The 21,417-nt window shown below is 44.2% G+C and overlaps 1 protein-coding gene across 7 annotated transcripts; it reads right to left on the reverse strand.

Moving 5' to 3' along the window:
• Positions 1-1,006: 1,006 nt before the first annotated feature.
• IDNK (IDNK gluconokinase) lies at positions 1,007-21,094 on the reverse strand. 7 transcript variants are annotated; one of them, XM_019940352.2, is made up of 5 exons: positions 20,882-21,094; positions 16,154-16,184; positions 15,639-15,721; positions 3,385-3,428; positions 1,007-1,490 (listed from the first exon to the last, which is right to left on the reverse strand). In XM_019940352.2, the coding sequence occupies exons 1-5, from the start codon at positions 21,077-21,079 to the stop codon at positions 1,145-1,147; spliced, it is 702 nt and encodes a 233-aa protein (XP_019795911.2). In that variant the 5' UTR covers positions 21,080-21,094; the 3' UTR covers positions 1,007-1,144. The 7 variants fall into 7 exon arrangements, with proteins under 7 accessions (XP_019795911.2, XP_004327760.1, XP_073662128.1 ...); XM_004327712.4 differs by having other exon boundaries at positions 15,639-15,725; positions 20,882-21,010; XM_073806027.1 differs by having other exon boundaries at positions 15,639-15,725; positions 20,878-20,951.
• Between the last annotated feature and the right edge of the window lie 323 nt (positions 21,095-21,417).

The raw sequence follows: 21,417 nt of genomic DNA on the forward strand, positions 1-21,417 counted from the left end.
CCATCACCTTCCTCATTCTCTCCACATTTTCTTAGGCAAGATCTGTCCACCCAGAAGGGCCCTTTCTTTCCATTGGCACCCCACGCACATATTGTATTTTTGGTTTCTGAGACAAGGAAATGTATATCGTTGTGAAAGAAAACAGGTAATTGGTTCCAAAACTCACTTTTTGGCCAGAACCAACCAGTGGCCCTGCAAAGTGGCTGGGTCTTGTGGCCCTAGTTAGGATAGAGGGATAAGGAAGCTTCTTCCTGGAGCCCCATCACAGGGAAGGGCTCAAAGCCAACCCATGCTGGCCAGATTGCAGCTTTCCCTGCTGGTACCTGGTAAGGTGCATGCCAGCCATGCACCAGTGCCCCTAAGCTCCCCACAGCCTCACCCAACCCTGCTGCCACTGGCATAAAGCTGCCCATTGGAAAGTTTGGTTTCAGTTTTCAGCCATAGCAGCTCCTCTGGTGTTCCTTCCTAGCCTGCCTAGTGTCCATCATTGACAGCTTTTACGGCAGGAAGGTGGGCAGGTTGATAAGAGCCTCGTTCACAGGGGTCTCTAAAATGAGGTGGGGGCAGACTGAATCAGTGAGTCACGCATTTCATTCACTCACGTTCCACCTTCGCAAATTTTTTTTTTATCTGTGAACTGCGTGTGCTTTTTATTTACCTAGAAATGACTCAGAGAGAGAAATTAGAGGTGTGTGGTGTAACATGACTTGCTGGTGAGTGGTCAATTCTGTCCGCTTTTCTGCTCCTGAGACCGATCTCCAGAGGGTGCCAAGGATAGCCAGGTTTCATTTATTTGTCCAAGTACAGGCATGATCAAAAGTGTTCTAAATAAGTCATGGTTTACAGCATAGATTATAGAATTTCCTCTGATTATTTGATTGGGTCACACGAATTTAAAGTTCAATTGAAACTTCACTTTCAAAGTTTCCTCTCCTTTTCTCTGAATATGCCAGAGCATGATGACAAGAGTATCACAGATTCCTAAAAATCCACCCAAACAAGCATATCTCAATACATTATGGTTTATTCACCTTAAGAAGAATCTAGAATACAGTGTCAACAAGGATACTGGAACATGGTTTGGGATGGGGGACAGAGTTATGCCCAGTTGTGTTCTGGACCACTGATATAGATGATTCTCACTTCATTTTAGAGTTTCTATAATTGTAGCAATTATCTCTGAAAGATTTTTGTCCACACTGATTTGAATGAAATTTTCTGGAGCTGATGGGGGCTCCAAAGTATCAAACTGGGACTGCAATAACTCAGGGGACATAAAATGCCCTTTTCTTTTGAGTAAGCGTCCAGAGATGACCTCGAACGACCCAGTCAGATGGACCACAAGGAGCTTCACTTCAGCCAGCTTTTCTTCCTTTCCTGACTCATCACACTTCAGAGGTGCACCATCTTTTCCTTGTATTAAGATGTCTCTGTATACTTTCTTCAGAGCTGAACAGGCAAGAATTACATGCTGTCCAGAGGCTACATCTCTGTTAAAAAAATAAAGTGTGTGGGGGGAAGATGAGCGCTAGAGTGAAGACATTTAAAATAATTGGTGTCAAGTTTAGGTTGAGGACTAGAGTCCCACTTCTCTGACAGTGGAAGGTGTTACAAATGGTGGCCAAGTATCAGGCAGTCCTGGCTTTGAGGTAAAGATCTTCCACTAGTGAGGCATCTTGGGTAACATATTTACCTCCCCGAGCATCAGTTCATCATCTGCTAAATGCAACTACTCAGAGTACCTGCCCATAGAACTGTAATGAGTAAGTTTATCAAGGTGCCCAGCACACAGGAAATGCTTGGTAAGTATTGGCTCTGCCCCTTGGATGTAGGATGTGACTGAGCCACCACTTGTAGACATGGGTGGCTGCCGGCAGGTACCTGTGCCCCGCACACAGCACAGCTCAGGCTCTCCTCTCAGGTATTCAGGGATTTGAATTTCACAACTGGCTTCTCTCCATTCCTACTCTACAGTATGCTGGGAGTCTGGGGAAGTTACCAGTGCAGAGCTAGAGAGAGCAGGAGAAAAGGGAGCATCAGCCCCTGTGTGGTCAAGGTGAGAAGGATGTGAGAAGTTTCCAGGGCAGTGCTAAGGAAAAAAAAAAAAAAAAACTGAGCCAGAAATAGAGGTAGAGTGACAAGGCACCAATAAGGGAAAACCAGTGTTGTTCAAGACCATACATGAGGGTGAGCCCCCTTTCCACTAAACCTACATGTACCAGCCAGAAGAGGCAGTCATCTTGGGGCCAGGAAGGAACTGTATAAAGAGGTGAAGGGTCAAAGCTGGCTTGGGTACTTAGAAATTTCAGTTCAGAACTGAGAATTCTGAAGGGGCCTGCCTTGATTCATGGCCACTGTAGACTGGAGACCCAGTGGATGGAGTGTGTCATCAGCAACAAACCTATGTACCTGAGCCTTCTGGCTCTTCCCAAGGGCCATGAGTGAGAGCTTGTTTATTCTGAGCCTGGAAGTCTGATCTCTATTCTCCTGAGGATCTTCACTTCTGCTTCCATCACAGGTCAGTATGTTAGATCTCTGACAAGTCTGTTTATGTTAGAGACCCAAGTGGGCAGGAGTTCTCAACTCCAAACCTTAAACCCCTAAGCCCATGCAAAGACAGGGCTGCCAGCCATGTCTGTGCAGTCTAAAAAAAGTAAACTGATTTTTAATCATACGTATACTCTAATTTCATATGGCCCACATGATTTTAGATTTATAAAACATGACTTCATCTGAGACAGCAAGATTTAGAACCTATTCCCTGCCACTTCTTTATCTTCCATGTCCCAACCAGGATTCCCAGGGGTCTGGCCCACAGATGGGTTGGGGAGGACCTCGTTTGCTCAGAGGCATGCTACAGAGCTGAACAATTTGAGACTTCAATCCTGGTGGCCAGTTATCTGTTGACTTATGAATGACCCCAGATCTTCCTGGTTGTCAGAGTTTGAAGTAGGAGGCAATATAAGTGGTGGCTAAGGTATAGCTATACGTCATTATTATTTTTTTAGCACTTACTATATATATTAGGTACTGTTTTAAGTGCTACCCATGCTTCATCTCACTAATTCCTCACAACAGTCTGTGAGTAGGAACTATATTTATCCCCATTTTCAGATGAAGAAACAGGTTTATGGAAGCCAAGTGGCTGACCAAGATTCCCAGCTAGTAATTGTGGAGTTGTTTAGAAGGCTAACTCCAGAACCCAACTAAACTACACATCTGTGGCTGATTAAAATCATTGTTGGTTACTTGATAGAGGTGCATTTCATTTCTGGGATGCCATATCAGCAGTCAGTTGTGATTTCAAGAGTGTATTTTTTCCCCTGTACTTTGTGATGGGTTTTCTTTACTCACTGGCTTACCTGGCGCCTGATTTTCTCTTACCTTTGTAAAATGTCATGCAAGTTGCAGAGCCATGGAATCCTGTCCTGAAATGAAGGCAGACACAAAGTGGCTTTTCCAGGTTTTGTTCGTTTTTACAGAAAGTTAATCATTTTCATCAATGTTAAGGTCCAGAGAGATCTTAGTGGTTTTGAGGAGTAGGCCATGCACAAGGCTGAGGGGTCAAGTCACTAGGCAGTTCAGCACAGAAGCATTTTCCTGGTCCAGGTGTCAGAGGCTCTTTTCATAATAATAAAAATTGCCCTAAAATACCAGTATGTAACTTCCACCATCTTTTTTTTTTTTTCTTTTTTTTTGTGGTACGCAGGCCTCTCACTGTTGTGGCCTCTCCCGTTGTGGAGCACAGGCTCTGGACGTGCAGGCTCAGCGGCCATGGCTCACGGGACCAGCTGCTCTGCGGCACGTGGGATCCTCCCGGACCGGGGCACGAACCTGCGTCCCCTGCATCGGCAGGTGGACTCTCAACCACTGCGCCACCAGGGAAGCCCAACTTCCACCATCTTAATCTTCCCATTGTAAGTATATTTTCTCTGGTTCTGATATGTATATAAATCTTTATTATACTGCATGATTCTTTAGGTGCCTCTGATCTCAAATGCAGAGCGGTATTCACAGAAACCCTATGTCAGCTGCTCTCTGGTCCTATTCTTCAAATCCTCCAAAAGCAAAGCTCTACTCAGATATAAGCAGTGTGAGAATTTTGTATTTCTCCAGAGAAGGCAGAGGAAGTTTACATAGGGCACCCTACAGTGTTTCACAAAGGAATCCTCCTAGGGTAAATACTGATTGGTCATAATGCATTTAAAGAAAAACATAATTTTTTATTATGGAAATTTTAAACACATTCAATGATTTTCAACTCACAGTCTGATTTTATATATGTCCCAGCCATATCCTTACCTGTGCCCTCATCCTTTATCATTTTGATGCATATTCAAGAAACATGATGTGTCTTTAGAAGTCCTTGCTCTTAAACATTTGATTACTACCATTTTATTTAGGATTTTTGCATTTATATAATTGAGATTGACCTGCATTTGTTTTCTTGTATAGTCCATGTTAAATTTTGGTATCAAGGTTATACTAGCCTCATAAAATAAGTAGGGCAGCTTTCCCTCTTTTTCTGTTCTTTGAAACAGCTTGTATACAATATATTATTGTTATGAACTGAATGTTTTTATTTCCCCAAAATTCATACCCCCTAATGTAATGATATTTGGAGGTAATTAGGTTTAGATGAGGTCATGAGGGTGGGGTCCTCATGATGGGATTAGTGTCCTTTTGAGAAGAGACCAGTGAGCTAGTGTGTACTTTTTCTCTCCTTCCACTGCCCTCCCCCTCAATCACCCAGTGAGGATACAGTAAGAAGGCAGCTGTCTAGAAGCCAGGAAGAGAAACTCCAGGCTCAGAATAAACAAGAACCTGACCATGCTGGCATCTTGCTCTTGGACCTTCACCCTCCAGAACTGTGAGAATAAGTGTCTATTGTTTAAGCCACTCCGTCTATGATGTTTTGTTACAGCAGCCTGAGCTAAAACTCATCTTAAAAACTCTGTGCCTGGGGCTTTTTTTGAGGAAAGATCTCTGATTACAGGTTCAATTTCTTGAATGAGCATTGTGTTATATTCAGATTTTTCTATTCTTGATTCAGTTTTGGTAACTGAAATACTTTAGAATCAGCAAGGTCACGTTTTCATTGGCAGGGGTGGGGGGGAGTAGACTGTGTCCCTGAGCACTGTCTCTGCCATCAGATCACTGTTATCCAAGCCTGTTTTCCCACAGTAATTTATATTTTACTATGAAAGTGTCCAATTTTATCTAAGTCTTAAACTTCACTGGTATCAGATTTTTCATGGCCTCTTTTCATTCCTAGTCTTAATTGTGCTTTTTTCCCCCCTTGATCAATCTTGCCAGAGATTTGTCTGTTTTTATCTTTTCAAACAATTAGTTTCACTCATCACCTATATGGCTTCTTTGTTTTATATTCCATTAATTTCAGCACTTATTTCTATATTTTTCTACATTCTTCCTTTTTATTATTTTTTTTCTACTTAAACCCTTAGATCACCATTTTCATTTTTGTTATTTTTCCAAAAGTGCATTCAGAGGCTGTAAATTTCCTTCTAAGTACTCTTTCAGCTATATCCCATAAGTTTTAGTTGATAGCACTTTTGTCATACATTTCCAAATATCTTATAATTTCCACTATGATTTTTAACTTATGAATTTATATGAATGTCAATTTTTATTTTTCAATTTTACTTATTTCTACAGTTTCCAACCATTTTATGATTTGTGAGAATTTTTATTATTGATTTCTAATTCTTGTGCATTATGATAAAAAATGTGATTGATTGGTATGATATTGACTCTTTAGAATTTGTGGCAAATTGTGCCATAGAGCACTAGTACTATGTGGTCTAGTATATGGTCAATATTTATAAATGTTCTATATGTACTTGAAAAGAATGTTTATTTTTTATTCATGCTTTTCAATATATTTGTTGTTTAAATCTTCTATATCTTTACTAATTCTTCTTGTCTGTTTTGTGTATCTTTTGTCTGTTTTGATGTTTTCAAGAGAGTTGTTTTAAATTCTCCCATAGATTAAGAATTGACAGTTTTCCCTTCTGTCTTTGTGTGTCTGAAAATGTCTTCTGCTCTTACTCTTTCTCATTTTAAATAAGATTTCAGTTGGTAAAGAATTCTTGGTTGACAGTTATTTTCCCTCAGCAGTTTAAATACTTACTCCCGTCTTAAGGGCTCTATTGTTGTTGAGAAGTATCTCTTGTTATATTGGGCAATCATTCAGAACATATATTTTCTCTTTGGTAGCTATAGGTAGAAAATAAACCTCTTTGTCCTTGATGTTTTGCAGTTTTACTATTTATCCTGTTCAGGACTCATTTTATATATTCAGTCTAAGGAAACTGTTAATATTATCTCTTTGAAAATTGCCTTTCCCCCACTTATTCTATTCTCCTTGGAATCCTTTTAGTTGTATGTGAAACATTTTATTATACCAGTCTCTTAATTTTTCTCGAATATTTTTCTAGTTATCTAGCTCTCTTATTCACTCTGGGTAATATCCTCTAGTCTGCCTTCTAATTCACTAGTTCTCTCTTCAGCTGTGTCTAGTTTATTGTTTAATCCATCTATTGATAATGAAACATTATCAATAAATTTTCTGTTTCTTTCATTTGATTCTTTTAAAAAAATTAAAGTATAGTTGGTTTGCAATATTATATTATTTCATTTGATTCTATTTCTTGGAGTATGACTTATTCCATTTGTGCTTTTTTGCTGATTCTCTCTCACAGTGGTTCATTTACCTGTATCGTTTGTACTTTTTGACTGCAGGTGCATCTTCAGATTTTTTTTCCCTTATAGGAGTGCTGAGTTTTGGAAACATTTCCATAGGTAGTTTTGCTAATTCCAGACTAGTATTACATTAATTTTTCAACTTGGTCTGTGTCACATGAAGTGAATTGGGCGTAGGAAAGTCTCTAGTTTTCCACCTGTGGTCCAGGGGAGACAGCCAGATTCTTTGCTGCTTCTTGAATCTAGTGAGTGGAGATATTCGTAATCCTCACTCAAATAAAGTCTTCCTTTAAATACTTTATGCAAGTCCTCGCACTTAGTTTCAGGTCCAGCTCCATGCATCATATAGGCCTCATCTCCCATCTCTACAGGGGCATCAGAATCTCAGTTCCCAGCCTCCTGGCTTACATGCATTTCCAAAACTTGGGGGAAGAGGTTACTTAGGTTTAATTAAATCTTGCCACTTTGATTCTGGCACCTGAGAATTTCTCATTTTGCTTCTGACCTTGGTTAAGCCCTTGGCTATGCCCCCCCAACCCACAATCTTTTCCACCAGGAGCCTTTCAAGTTCTCCAGCTCTGGGTGAGCTCCTTTAGTTCCTGAATATCTCCTCTGGGCTCAGGCTTTCCCATTTCTTATTCAGAGTAACTAAATACTCAGTAAGTGAAATGTTCATTCCACCAAGGCCTTCACTCTGTACTCAGCAAACTAAAGACCGTTACTAGGACCCACCCTTTTCAGGAAGCAGAAGATTTTACACACACACACACACACACTCTCACACAAAAAACACACACATATATTTAATTTTTTCATGTTAAATAAAATTTTTGAAAAGCATGTGTGCTAATATTGGGTTGAGGTTCCTGGAAGTTTTACTAGTGATAGAATTTTTTAAGACTTTACCTCTATGGGGACTTCCCTGATGGCGCAGTGGTTAAGAACCCACCTGCCAATGCAGGGGACACAGGTTCGATCCCTGGTCCGGGAAGATTCCACATGCCGCAGAGCAACTAAGCCTGCGCGCCACAACTACTGAGCCTGCTCTCTAGAGCCTGTGAGCCACAACTACTGAGCCCACGTGCCACAACTACTGAAGCCTGCGTGCCTGGAGCCCGTGCTCGCAATAAAGAGTAGCCCCCGCTTGCTGCAACTAGAGAAAGCCCGTGCGCAGCAATGAAGACCCAACACAGCCAAAAATAATAATAAAAAAAAAAGACTTAACCTCTATGTACACACTAGTCGACCAGAGACCACTTAGAAGTACAAATGCAACAGTTACAAAATCCACACAAGACACAGATCAAATGACAACTATCACCTAACTTACACAAATAATAAAACAACAGCTATTAATACATAATTCACAGAAATTATTACTCAAGTTACAACAGCTACTACAATGTGCACACATTGTAGCTCAAATGTATTTAATGAATGAAACATTTGTTTATGTTAGCACTTGTCTGACTGTAGTCAGTAGAACCATTGTGGTTATTTCTAAACAAAGTAACAAGATCATGAGGCTTACCAGCTCCAGATTTGCAGACCACAAAGAACTCTGTGCTTTATGAGGAGACCTATGTGCTCTTGGAAAAGAGTGTATATGTTTAAGGTTTATTATTGGCAAGGTTTTCTAAGACATCATACTCAAAAACTAAATGTTCTGGAGAAGTCTATGAGGAGAAAAAAAGTTGTAGGAGCTATACTTATGGAACTTGAAATTGCCACTGTAACACATATTTTCTGGGCTATGGCAGGGGTCCAGGAAGAAGAGTGTCAAGGATTATAGGTAGCGGGGATAATTAGATGGACTTACTGAGCTGTGCAGTATTTTATGATGGAAAATTGCCCATGGGAAAAGCTGCCAATTCAAGCACAGATTTGGGTTTCCCCTTTCCTTCATCCATTTACAAGCGTTTGTTGTGTGCTTAGGGAGATGCAGACACTGCTCTGGGTGCTTTCTTTCAGTACTCTAGACATGATCACCCTAAGTTTAACTTCTAAGATTCCATTTGCACTCAACTTTCTAAATTCCTTTCTTTCCTGTACTCTCACTGTGAATAGCTAAGCTTTTCTATTATATTCATGAACTAACAGGAATGAAAAAGAGAACACTGTTAGTTATACAATGACCTTAAAAAAAATTTTTTTAAACCTCTTTGGCTATATTTTCCAAAACAGCTCCTCTAATAGAAGGCTGTAGCAGAGCAGGGTGACTGGGCCTTAAAGACTCATGAGTCAGCAGGATGAGCAGTTTCCTACCTAGGATCCAGTCCTACAAAGATACAGTGCCTTTCAGGCCTGCAGGAAGGGCAGCACAGGCCACTTACTTGGTAAAGTGGTATACTAATCATTAAGGGGACTAACTTCATTGTGTGTTTTACATGTAAATGGGGGCATCCCATTTCAAGCTGTAGAAATGATGTCAACTTTTAAAAAGTTAAGGAGTCTGCTTATAGCATATGGGGCCCACAGTGAGGTAACTTCCTAAGCACTTGGAAAAGAAGGAAAGAAGCTTGTTCTTTAAAGCTTTAATTTAAAGAGCAACACTTAATAGAAAGGAGCGGAGATGTATAAACTCATCTGAAGGAGTAAAAAGGACCCTCAGGCTAGCAGGACATCACTATGATCCAACTACATATTTTTACACACATAAAGGAAGCACGTCTGTCCCAGCAAGGCTTGGTGGGTGTGAAAGCCCAGGGCAGGAGCACTATGGAATTAAACAGCAGAGTACTGACCAGAGGACATGTCTGGCCATTGGACTGAGTTCTGGCCACAGGACTTTGAATATCATATTCTCATTAGCAAACATCTTCCTGTAAGGGGATGGCTGGTCTCACACCACTAGAAACTTCAGCCCTAACTCTCCTACTCTTTTGATTGCATGTTCACTGAGAAACCTGATTGTATGTTGGCTTCTGAAATCAGATCCATGTGAAGTGTTACAGGCCATGTGGCACTTAAATTTCTCCTTGTAAATTAATCAACTGGCATTCTGTTTTGTTTTTTTTTTTGTGGTACGCGGGCTTCTCACTGCTGTGGCCTCTCCCGTTGCGAAGCACGGGCTCCAGATGCGCAGGCTCAGCGGCCATGGCTCACAGGCCTAGCTGCTCCGCGGCATGTGGGATCCTCCCGGACCGGGGCATGAACCCACATCCCCTGCATCGGCAGGCGGACTCTCAACCACTGTGCCACCGGGGAAGCCCCGGCATTCTGGTTTTATGTAGAAATCTTGTGAACCTGACTAGTGGGGTTCTCATATGAGACATGAATGCATGTTCAATGTGTTGACGGTGTCAGGCATTGAGCTGACAAGACAGAGCCTGACTACCCTTGTCCTATCTGGGTAGGCAGACAGCCTTTTCCACAATACATCCCTTGTCACTGTACAAGTCTCTAGGTGAAACAAAATCCTGAGACTAGTGCCGTGGGCTGCTAACCCCCATTCAGCAAGAATGTTTGGTTTAGAAGAGGTAGTTGGAAGGTTCAGAGGGCCAAATGCTAATTCACATATTCAGTATTCACATGCCTACTTAGAGTTCAAGGAGCAATTATAATGATGCATTAGGACTGATTCACAGATGCAAACACAACAAACAAATGAGTTGTTCTTCTGCATGAGTAAAATGTTCCTAGTGGGTTTGGATGAACCAAGGAGAGGGGATAATTTGTTTAATTTCTAGTACTTTAGATATCTCTTCTTTCTTCACATTAGCAGAGGAGCAAACTTGTGTTCTGTTGTTTTACTTAGATTGCACATTTCCTCCAGTCCATCGGCACAAATATCTCTTTGTACAGAGATCAATCTCTATTATTTTATGGCTTAGGAAACAAATATGTTATGGTGTTAAGTTGGGTATTGACTTTATTATTCATTACATTTTCTGCATGCCTGAAACGTTTCACAATAAAGACGGAACAAATTAAAAATAACGGAAAACATGTTTGGGTAATAAGCTTCCTATCCTATGTATAGGAAAATGGAACTTTACTTTGAATCCATACTTTTTTATTGTTTTTAATAGTGCCTCAATATGTGCCTTCGTCAAGCATTAAGCATGTTGCATCACTTAGTCATAATAAAATTCCTCAGAAGCTCAACCATGAAAACTAATATTAATACATGGAAACATTAAACTATTTAAACAAAAATGGATGCTTTCAGACATTTGCCCAATCAGAATGTATGTTGGACCAGTTTATTCACTGCACCGGTAAGGTCTGGGTCCACCAGCCATAAAAACAATGAGAGAAGGTTGGAGATAAAACAGAAGCACTTTCAACTTTATTTTACAGAAGTTTCCAAGTATTGAGTCATAATTACACAATTGGGATCCTTCCTCGGAGGATCACATGGGGCCACAAGCAGAGAGTTTTCCCAAAGCAGCTCCAAAGGCTACCTAGACTCCATGTGGAAACCAGAATTCTCAGACCTGCTGTGTAAAGCCAGTTGTCACCTGCCTCAAATACCCTTCAAGGCCTAGGCCCCTACAATGGATGTGCTCACCGGGGGCTGTGCCTCTCTCCTGCTCTCACCCTCACCCTTGCTTTCACCCTTTCTTGCTCCACTTAATCAACCCTGATTCACTTCTTGTAGATTATTTTTGTGTGTGTGTAGTATCAGGGCCTTTAACACAGTAGAAAAAGTAGAGTCTTAGAGGTTGGAGAGATCCCCCTCACTCTGTGCCTTTGCTCAAGTTACTTCTCTGTGCCTCCCTTTGTTCATCTGCAAAATGGGGGAATCATATATAATACATTGAGCTGCTTTGGGACTTAAACAGGAAAAGGAGTAGACTCCATTTTAAACATTACTTTTTGGCTGATTTAATAGCTGCAATAAACAGCATTCATTTCTGACTCTGAATTTTGAAAAGACCTTTAATAAATAAATTTAGTATGCAGTGGGCTCTAACTCCACAAACAATGAATACTTAATATGTGCAAAGCACCATATCGAGCACTGGGGATGTAAATATGAACAGTGCAGTCCCTGTCCTCGAGGGGGTCACAGCCTGAGGATGGGTATTTATCAATTAAACTACCCACAGGACAGTAATGAGGGCTCCAAGAAATATAAGAAGGACTATGATAAGACAAGGGGAGAGAGCAATTTTGATCAGGCCCTAGGAAGACTAAATCTTAAAGGGTAAAGAGGATTTTAATGGAAGCAGGGCCTGTCAAGCAGAGGGAAGGGCAAGACTTGGCATATTAAAGATGGTTTACCAAGACTCTTGTCTAAATGGATGAGGCAGGAGCTCAGCACTGGTGAACAGGAGGTGTGGGAGTTGATAGGTGAGGAAGGTCAGCAGAAACTGTCAGGACTAGAGAATCAAGACCCTGAGTGACCTGCTAAGGAGTCTGGACTTTATTGTTGTTAGGGTCTTAGGGAGGACTTGGACACATGAGCTCCAAATTTTGTGTTCATGTTTGTGAAAAAAGGGAATGATTGAGATCTCCTTTTCACAGATGCAGAAACTGGGGCAAAACAGAGGATATATTAAAGCAAATTCACTGAACTCTGTGTGTAAATAGTTACTACGGACAATATGGTAACTAAGGCAAGTCAAACACAAAAAGTCTTAGGGGAAAGAGAGGAGGAAACAACATAACCCAAATGAACATCCCTGCTTGCTGGATCTGATGTTCTAGGTCCCTTCATTCCTGATAGTCCTTACATGCAGGGATGGGCGGGGGGCAGTGTACCCTGAATCCCCAGCCCAGTGCTTAAGCACTTGGCCTATCTAGAGAAACAGTGTCTTCTGGAAGGGGATGATGGTTAAAGGGCAGGGCAGGAGCTCAGAGGAACAGATGGAAGATGAGTGTGTCCAGCATTGCTGGGGAGGTGGAGAGAGGGCAAGGAAAGTAGGAGGGGAGGACAATGGGCGATGGACTGGTTTTATCTGGTGCAAAAGTGAACTTAAGCCCATAGAGGAAAGAATGCATGTAAAAATAATATATACCCCAAAAAGGATAGGGGGAAAAACTCAAATTCAATTAGTAGGTATTTTTAGAAGATGAAACCAAGGGTGATGAAAATTCTGTGAAAGGATTTTTCGGCACTGGTTGAATTTTCTATACAGGATAAGTATTATATTTATAATCAGGGAAAAATTTTCAAAAAACCTCTTTTAAATAGACTTTGAGGTTGAAGTCTGCTCAAGTGTCACCATACGCTACCAGGACAGCATGAACCTGGCACATATGGGAGACTCACTGACTGGCAGCTTGGAAATTCTTTATTATCATCATCATCACGCTAATAATGTATTGCATCCTGGGTGGCGTATCTTTCTATACCAGCGCTGTCCAATAGAGCTTTTTGCCCTGAGGGAAATGTCCTCTATCTGTGCCACCTGGATTAGCAGCCGCCAGCCACATGTGGCTGTTGAACACTTGAAATGTGGCAGTGCAACCCAGGAACTGGAGTTTACATTTAATTTAATTGAAACAGACTTAAGGAGCCCTTGGTATATTCAACTCAGGTTCTTTCTCTTCACATCTCAGCCTTCTGAGCACAATACCCTCCCCAAACCCTCCTGAGACTCTTCCGCAAGGCCAACCGCTATGTCTGCCTCTAACACTCTAACTGATGTTCAGTACAGTATCTTTGGGGTGGGGGGCTGGTTGCCAGAGCAACCAGGAGGTCCTTGGTGCCAGCTCAGCTGTGACCCACACCTTCACTCTTAGACTCGCTGGGCTCTCATCAAAAATGTAAGCCATCTGCCATCTTACCTCTTTCTCTCTGCTTCTCTCTAAGGTCAGGCTAACTTGTACAGCTGCCTCTGAATATATTTAGTAACTTGTTGTGTTTCTTCCAGTAACTGATAACCTTTTCTTCGGTACAATAATTCCTCTTCTGAATTCTCCTCCCCAGCCCCCCATCCATACTGCCCACTTAACAAGCCTCACGTGTGAACAAGAGGAAGGCTGCTTAAATGCCATTTTAAAATCTGTCCATTTGGGTTGCTTTACTGTGTTCCTTATTTTAATTTTCATTTGTACCTGCCAAGGAGAAAAATAAAATAACCCTAGCACAGTCACATTTTACACACTCCACAGAAATGGTTTCTGTTACATGTATGTATATATAGATAAGATATTAGCAACAACAATAAGAAGTGATATTTACTGAATGCTTCAGGCACTTCTCTGTGCACATTTTTCATATTATCTCATTTAATCCTCCCAAGAACTCAATGAAATAGGTCCTGTCACCATCCCTACTTCACAGGAGGAAAATGAGGCACAGAGAGACTAAGCCATCTGCCAAGTCACACAAGCTCAGTGGTGAGGCCAGGTTATCTATATTATGTTTATTATCTCTCATATAATATCATTATTTTGTTTACATTATTACTCTGTATCCCTTTTTTGCTTCTCTCCTCCTGCCTTCTAAAGTCAGATGCTGTAAACTTGATTTTGATGGTTTAACGTTTGAACTATTACAAATGGAGGTGCACTCCCTGGGACAAAGAGAAACCCTCAGAGTGCTCTAGAATTAGACCTAACATGGGTTAATGACTCCAGTCCTTCACGGCAGGACAAAGAGAAAAAAGTGGGGCCCAACTGGGGTGAGCCAAGGTCATGAAAGTGAAAACACCAGTGTTGCTCTTTGGCCAGTTCCATACCATACCTGCCCTTTGGACACCCTTGGCACGTGGGCCCAGCTAGAGCCCCTGCTCTCAGCTGCTCTGTGGACTCAGCCCTACGCCCTGCCCTCAGTCTCTCCTGGGTTACAGCTAATCACGCCAGTGAATCCAGTTTGTGACTCTGGTTTGAGAGAGACCCTCTAGGAAAGGGCCTCATGACAGTGTATAAAGAAATGAGGTGCTAGTCATTCATTCTTACACTCATTCATTCATTCACTCACAAATCTGCCACAAATATTTTCTGACATGTACTGTGTGTCAGGCTCTGGGGATATATAATGGTTAACAGAAATGGCCATAGTGCCTGCCCTTTTGGAGGTAAAATCTAGTTGTAGAGATAAATAGTAATCAAATTCTCACACCATCAAATGCCATGTTGCAACTGGGACAAGGACGATAAGGGATACGGTGCCATGAGAGTTTATTATAGGAGGTTTTACCTAGAAGTCAGGGAGAGCTTCCCTGAAGAAGGAGCACAGGAGCTGAGATGTGAAGCATGAGCCGGGTAACTGAGAAGAGGGCAGGGAAGTGCATTATTCCTCACAGTGGGAACAACAGAGACAAAGGCCCTGCGGGGAGGAGCATGGTGGTAGAGCAACTGAAAGAGGCAAGGGTGGTTCCAGTGGATACAAGGAGGGGACGCGTGGCTCCAGAGGGCCAGATCTGAGTGTGTGAAACCCACCGGAGCAATTTTGTTTTTCTCCTTGGTGATCATAAATAGTGATGAATGAAAAAAAGAGCTGCAGCAGCCCAGGGAGCAGGATTCGTGACGCGACATCAGAGCCCTCCCCACTCCTGCACCTGGGTGGGCGGGCGGGGGGGGGTGGTTTCCTCAGGCTGCTGGTGGGGAAGCAGCCAGGGCTTTGCTAGGCAAAGATGCCAGGGCCTGGCGAGGTGGTAGGCTGATAAGTCCTGGGAAGAAAAGATGAACTTCCCCACATATGAGGCAGAGGGGAGCCTCTGCCCTCTCAGGGATTACATTCTGCAGATTAAAATCCCTCAACAAAGTGTTCCGGCAGATCCCGCCGAGCTGGGGCAGAGGGTGGCATCACTGCTGATGCCAGTTTAGAGTTTAGATGGGAATTCAGGGCCAAACCTAACATATGTGGTGGACCCGCTGTGCACCTGGCTTTTGGAGCACTGTACGTGAGTGCATGACTCAGGAACTCTACTACAACAAGCACTGCAGGAACCTTAACCTGTGTCACCCTGCATCACAGGACATCTGTGCTGGAAGTAAAAACAGACAGCAAACCTTACCTGGTCATTCAGAGGTATACCTTTTCCCATCTTCATCCGATTTTCCTCTGGGTGATAGTCATCTGCATCATAGAATTTCCACCCTAGCTTTAAGAACAAAGTGAAAGAGGGTATGTGGCAGGTAGTGTGGCCCACATTACAGCCACCGTGGGGTTACTAAAACTAACGGGCAGGTACAGAAACAACCCTGCCACCCTCTTCTCCACCAGCAGCCCGAGGAAACCACCCCCCCCCCCCCCCGCCGCCCACCCAGGTGCAGGAGTGGGGAGGGCTCTGATGTCACGCCATGAATCCCGCTCCCTGGGCCGCTGCAGCTCTTTTTTTCATTCGTCATTATTTATGATCACCAAGGAGAAAAACAAAATTGCTCCGGTGGGTTTCACAAGCTGCATGGAGGTGTCTGTGGTGAGTTTACAAACCACTCAGGCCAGAAGAAAAGGCAGGGAGGGGAAAGGGAGAGAAGCAAAGAGACAACATGATGGGACTAGCAACTGGGAGGCATTAGAACAGGTTACCTGGGATGCCAGCAGGGTGCCGACGGTGGATCTGTGGAGAGGACATAGATGTTACATGACTGCTTTTCCCAGCCTGCGCTGTGCCTCTTCCATCCGAGGAGCCCTGGGAAGCAGAGGGCTGCCCTACCGGTATTAATCGCCGACAACTTATGATACTGAAACTGAGATAGATGCTCCTGACCCTGGAGCCTAGAGCATGGCTTTAGTTTTCTCCAGGAATTTAAATGAAATAATTATCCGGTCATCACCAATTTTTCTCCCAAAAGCAATACATAAGATCTCATTAAACTCCTGAAGTTTTTTCCTTAAGTTTTTGGTCCCTGTTTTGTAGATAATTATTTTTTTGAGAAAAAATATTAAATTATTAAAGTGATAAATTCTACTGAGGATATTGGAGGGAGAAGTCTGACAGGGAATTTAACCTCTAAGCACCCACACAAGATTCAAGGAGCTCATAAAAGCATTAAAATATTGGGGCTTAAAAGGGGCACACTCTTCAAATAAAGGACATGGAGAATTACCAGCACTCATTATTAAGTCTGGGAGTTGAATGCTCTCTGTGCAATGCATCTGAGAATGATCTACCTGTTCGGACCCTAACAGGCTGCATGGTCAGTGAAGAGGGCTTGGGTCCTAGAAACTGAGGTGTGGCCACGGTCTCCATTCTGCCACTAAATGACTGTGTCCTCCTGTGTAAGTCACCTTGTCCTCTAAATCTGTTTTCTCACCTGTAAAACAAGGGAACTGAGCTACATTTATCCATTCACCTACTCATTTCACTCAGCCAATATCTACTGAGCACCTACTAGCTCCTAGGACATAATGCTCAGCCCACTGAGACTGGCCATCTTGAGGCTTACAGGCTAGCGCCGTAGGGTAGGGGTGGAGGCCTTCAGGCAATTAATTAGAAACGAAGCCCCTTCATGCTATCAGTTTCTGAAGTGTTACCCAAAATGCCAATCATTGAAGTATGAACTTCAGAAGTTTTTACTGTATCCTCCTACCATTTCACCATGCCCTCTTGCCTAAGTTTTACACACACTTTTACAATTATCTACTTGTTATTTTTGTTTAATTGGTTCACTTTTTTTTGTTGTTTTTTTGCGGTACGCGGGCCTCTCACTGTTGTGGCCTCTCCCGTTGCGGAGCACAGGCTCCCGACGCGCAGGCTCAGCGGCCATGGCTCACGGGCCCAGCCGTTCCGCGGCATGTGGGGTCTTCCCAGACCGAGGAACGAACCCGTGTCCCCTGCATCGGCAGGCAGACTCTCAACCACTACGCCACCAGGGAAGCCCCTAATTGGTTCACTCTTTAAAATTAAACAAATGTGTTAAACAAGGAAACTTTTTCCTTCTCTTATACAGGAAGCCACCCTCACTTGCCTTAAACAGGAGGCAACCAAAAAGATGTATACAGTGAAAACAAAACGTTGTGATGAAATTCTAGCTGGATACTATTCCTTACCAAGGGTCCTCTCTCTTTTGTTAAGAAGGTATCAGGGAAGTTTTAAAAAGACACACTTGTACCAAACTGAGACCTGCTCCCAAAAGTAACCAAAGGATTGAGAGAACTGGAACCTCTCCCATTATGTTCACTCCTTTGGAGGCTGCATAGGGTGACATGTTGTAGCCTACTGGTGACTAAACCGTCCCAGCCGAACTCCAGGGCTGGTGAAATCAGCGCTGTGTACGACGGAAATCACACTTAAGACCAAGTTAGATTAGCCAGGAATGAACATGTCAGCCACCAGTCATAATTTAAAAGAAAAGCTAACTAGATTGGGGTGTAGACGGGCAGGAAGGAGATAGAAGAAAATGGAAAAACCACTCTACCACTCTAACCAAACTTCCTAACCAGAGGACAGCTGGACTGTTTGAATATGGACCAGGGACCCCCAGCAGAAATATGGCAAAGTGCTCGGCTCACAGGAGACTGGTCAGGGCCGAACATTACAAACCAGTTTGGGGCCCAAATGTCTTCTGGTGGGATGGTCTAAATCAGGATCGAGGAGACTTAAAAAGACAGTAGGCAGTAGGCTGGGGCACAGAATAATGAGAAAGGTATTCAAGACGCCTGAGCTTGTTGCGACAGCAGGAAAAAGAAGGAAACATGGAAAGAAGCTGAGGGTGGCTTCACTAAGATTGTTAAAATATAAAGAAAGCTAACACTGCCACCCACTCAAATGGCTCCATTCATTCATTCATCAAGTCAATACATATTTATTAAGCACCTACTATGTGCCAGGCATTGTTCTAGACACATATGTCAATAAACAAAAAGGAAAAAGATCCCTTACATTCAGGTAGGGGAAGGAAAGGCAATAAACATAATAAACTTATTATTTGACATTACTTTAACAGTGTTTTGAATGGGATCTTTCTGGTTTGAGACTATTGTTTTCTTAAGGTATTACCCCACTGCTCCAAATGTTATGGAGTATATTTAAAAATCCTGCAGGGCCCTAAGAGGGGCTCACAAAAGTCACCAAAGAGCTCACTGTTGCTACATCCAATGATCAATGTAATCAATTCTCAGGCATTTTATCACTCAGTCCATCGACAACAGTTGACATTGACCTAAACATTAGAGGGCCCAGGGCTCAGTCCTTGGCCAGCTTATCCACACTCACTCCCTTGGTGTTCTGAATATGTATGTCTTTAAACATATCCACACACCGATGAGTCCTACATTTTCACCTAAAGTCCCTCTCTCCTGAACTCGACTTGGATATCTGATTGCCCACTTGACAGATCCACTTGGATGACCGATAGGCATGTCCAGCTCACCACATCCCACACTGAGCTCCTGAAATTTTCTGAATCAGGAGCTGCCCATGCGGTCCAGTGTATTTTAAAGACTCTTTCTTTCTCCAGGTAGGTAGGTTTAGTTTCCAAAAATTATTGTGGCATTTTTAGCCTCAAAGACAGGGAATCTTGCAGTATATACAGTAATGTCAAATAATAAGTTTATTATTAACTCCAAACCTGCTCTACCTATTGCTTCCCCATCAGTCAACAGAAACTCTTTTCTTCCAGTTACCCAGGCCAAAAATCTTGAAATCATTCATGACTCTTCTCTCCTTCATATCCCACATCCAGTCCATCAACACATCTTTTTGGCTCTACTTTCAAAATATTCCAGCATATGACCACTTCTCTTCACCTGTATTGTTTTTCTGACCTCATCTCCCAATCACTCTGCCACAATGGCCTCCCTGCTAGTCCACAAGAAAGTCAAGCCTCAGGGCCTTTGCACTTGCCATTCCCTCTGCCCATATGCCCTTTCCTGGCTATCCATGGGCTTATTTCCTCTCTTCTTGTAGGTCTTTCTCCAACACCACTTCCTCAGAGGAGCCCTCCCTCATTATCCTGCCTGGCTCTTTGTTCCACTTACCTTCCTTTATTTTCCCCTAGAGCACCTACTGCTGCCTGGTGCACTGCACAAGTATTTATTCCCTTACTGCCTCCCTCCCTTACTAGGATGTAAACTCTTTGAGGGCAGGGATGTATCTGTCTTGCTCACTACATGTCAGTGACGTTGAGGAAGGATTGAGCTCAATAAACATTTACTGAATGCATGAATATCATAACCATATGACATATGGTACAGTCTCCCCTCATCTGATCCAAGGCTTGGGTCGGGGGGCAGCACATGAACTGCCCAAGCTCACAATCAGACAGCAGTAGAACCAAGACCTAGGGCTCTGGACTTTCACTACATCACACCAGAGCAGCAGTTTTTCATTCTCTGAGTTCTTCAGTCATACACAGTGAGGGACTTTCTGGCTCTGTGTTTTATTTTAAATTTCAGTGCAAGATTCCCTGTCTTTGAGGCTAAAAATGCCACAATAATTTTTGGCAGCTAAACCTACCTACCTGGAGAAAGAAAGAGTCTTTAAAATACACTGGACCGCATGGGCAGTTCCTGATTCAGATCATTCTAGAAGGGACTGGATAAGCCTTTGGAGGTTGTGATATTTTAGTTGTCTTTTGCTGCCTCTGGTGGAATGCTGCCGTAGCTGCCTTTTCTGATAATAAAGGGCATTGTCAGACTTTGGTCTAAACAGGAAGCCAAAGGCTTCCTCAGCCCCCAAGTTGGCCAGACTGGGCTGGGCAGAGGTTTTGTGGTATGCAGTGCGCCTCCCTGCTTACAAACCTTCTTAACACCGAATCCTTACAGTTGAAGGGGGAACACAGTAAATAGGAAGGTTAAATTCACGTTCCAAAATCTAATCAGAAAAGTCCAGGGCCCGGCAGGAGGGAGCTGGCGCGGTGTCCAGCTTGACAAAAAGTCTGTAGGAGCCTGGGACGAGGCTTGGCCCTGCTCTGTGGGCCTTGCTCCCTTGCACGCTGGGCCCACACGAGGCCCCCAAACATGGGCACCTGTGATGGCCCGGGCCGCTCCAGGTGGCGCGGGGAAGTCGTTACTCTATTCGCGCCTCTGCAGGCGCCTCTTCACAAGGCGCTTTCGCTAAAGCCTCTGCCTAAATTTACAGACGGAGAGCCCGAGTCTGGGGTATGGCCCCGGGCCGGGTGCCCCCGAGGCGAGCAGGTTGGCAAGTGGGGAGAGGGAGCAGGTGCCCTGGGCCTCAGTTCCCTCACCAGCAAAGGGAAAGGACGCTCCCGTCGCCGCGGGCCCGGAACGCCGGCGGATCTGGCCTCCGCCGCCCCGCGCCGCCCCCCCACTGCGCCCCCAGCGCCCCCAGCGCCCCGGCCCTCCCGGACCTACTTCCCCGAGCCGCTCACGCCCATCACCAGCAGCGCATTGGGCGCCGTCATCGCCCGGAGTCCCGTCGCCTTCTGGGGCCGGTCTGCTCCGCCTTCCCAGCCACGGGGGGCGGAGCCGCCCGCGACCCAGCCCAGCCCAGGCGGACCCCACCCCAAAGCCCCCACCAAGACCCCGCCCCAACAGTGCCCCACCCCTCATCCGGTCCCCAGCTACCCGCCACCCACGCCGACACACCTTCCCCTCCCTCTCGCGCCCCTTCCCCGACGAGACCCGTCCCACGCCAAGACTCCGCCCCCATGCGCTCCGCCCCAGCCGCCCCGCCCCCACAGCGCCGGGCGAGACCCGCGCGCCCGGCGAGACGCGCGCACCCGGCGGCCCACCGCTTCCCTTTCCCCCCAATTCCACCCAGTTCTCGCTGCGCCCTCCGCGCCCGTTTCCCTCGTGGGGTAAGTGGAGCCTCCCGCAGGCAGGAGGGAGCCGGTCCCGAGTCCCTGCACCTGCGGTCCTCCTCTCGTAGCCCCTCTCCGCTGCAGGGG

This window comes from Tursiops truncatus, chromosome 6 (genome assembly GCF_011762595.2).
Source record: "Tursiops truncatus isolate mTurTru1 chromosome 6, mTurTru1.mat.Y, whole genome shotgun sequence".
In the NCBI taxonomy this organism is placed as follows: domain Eukaryota; kingdom Metazoa; phylum Chordata; class Mammalia; order Artiodactyla; family Delphinidae; genus Tursiops; species Tursiops truncatus.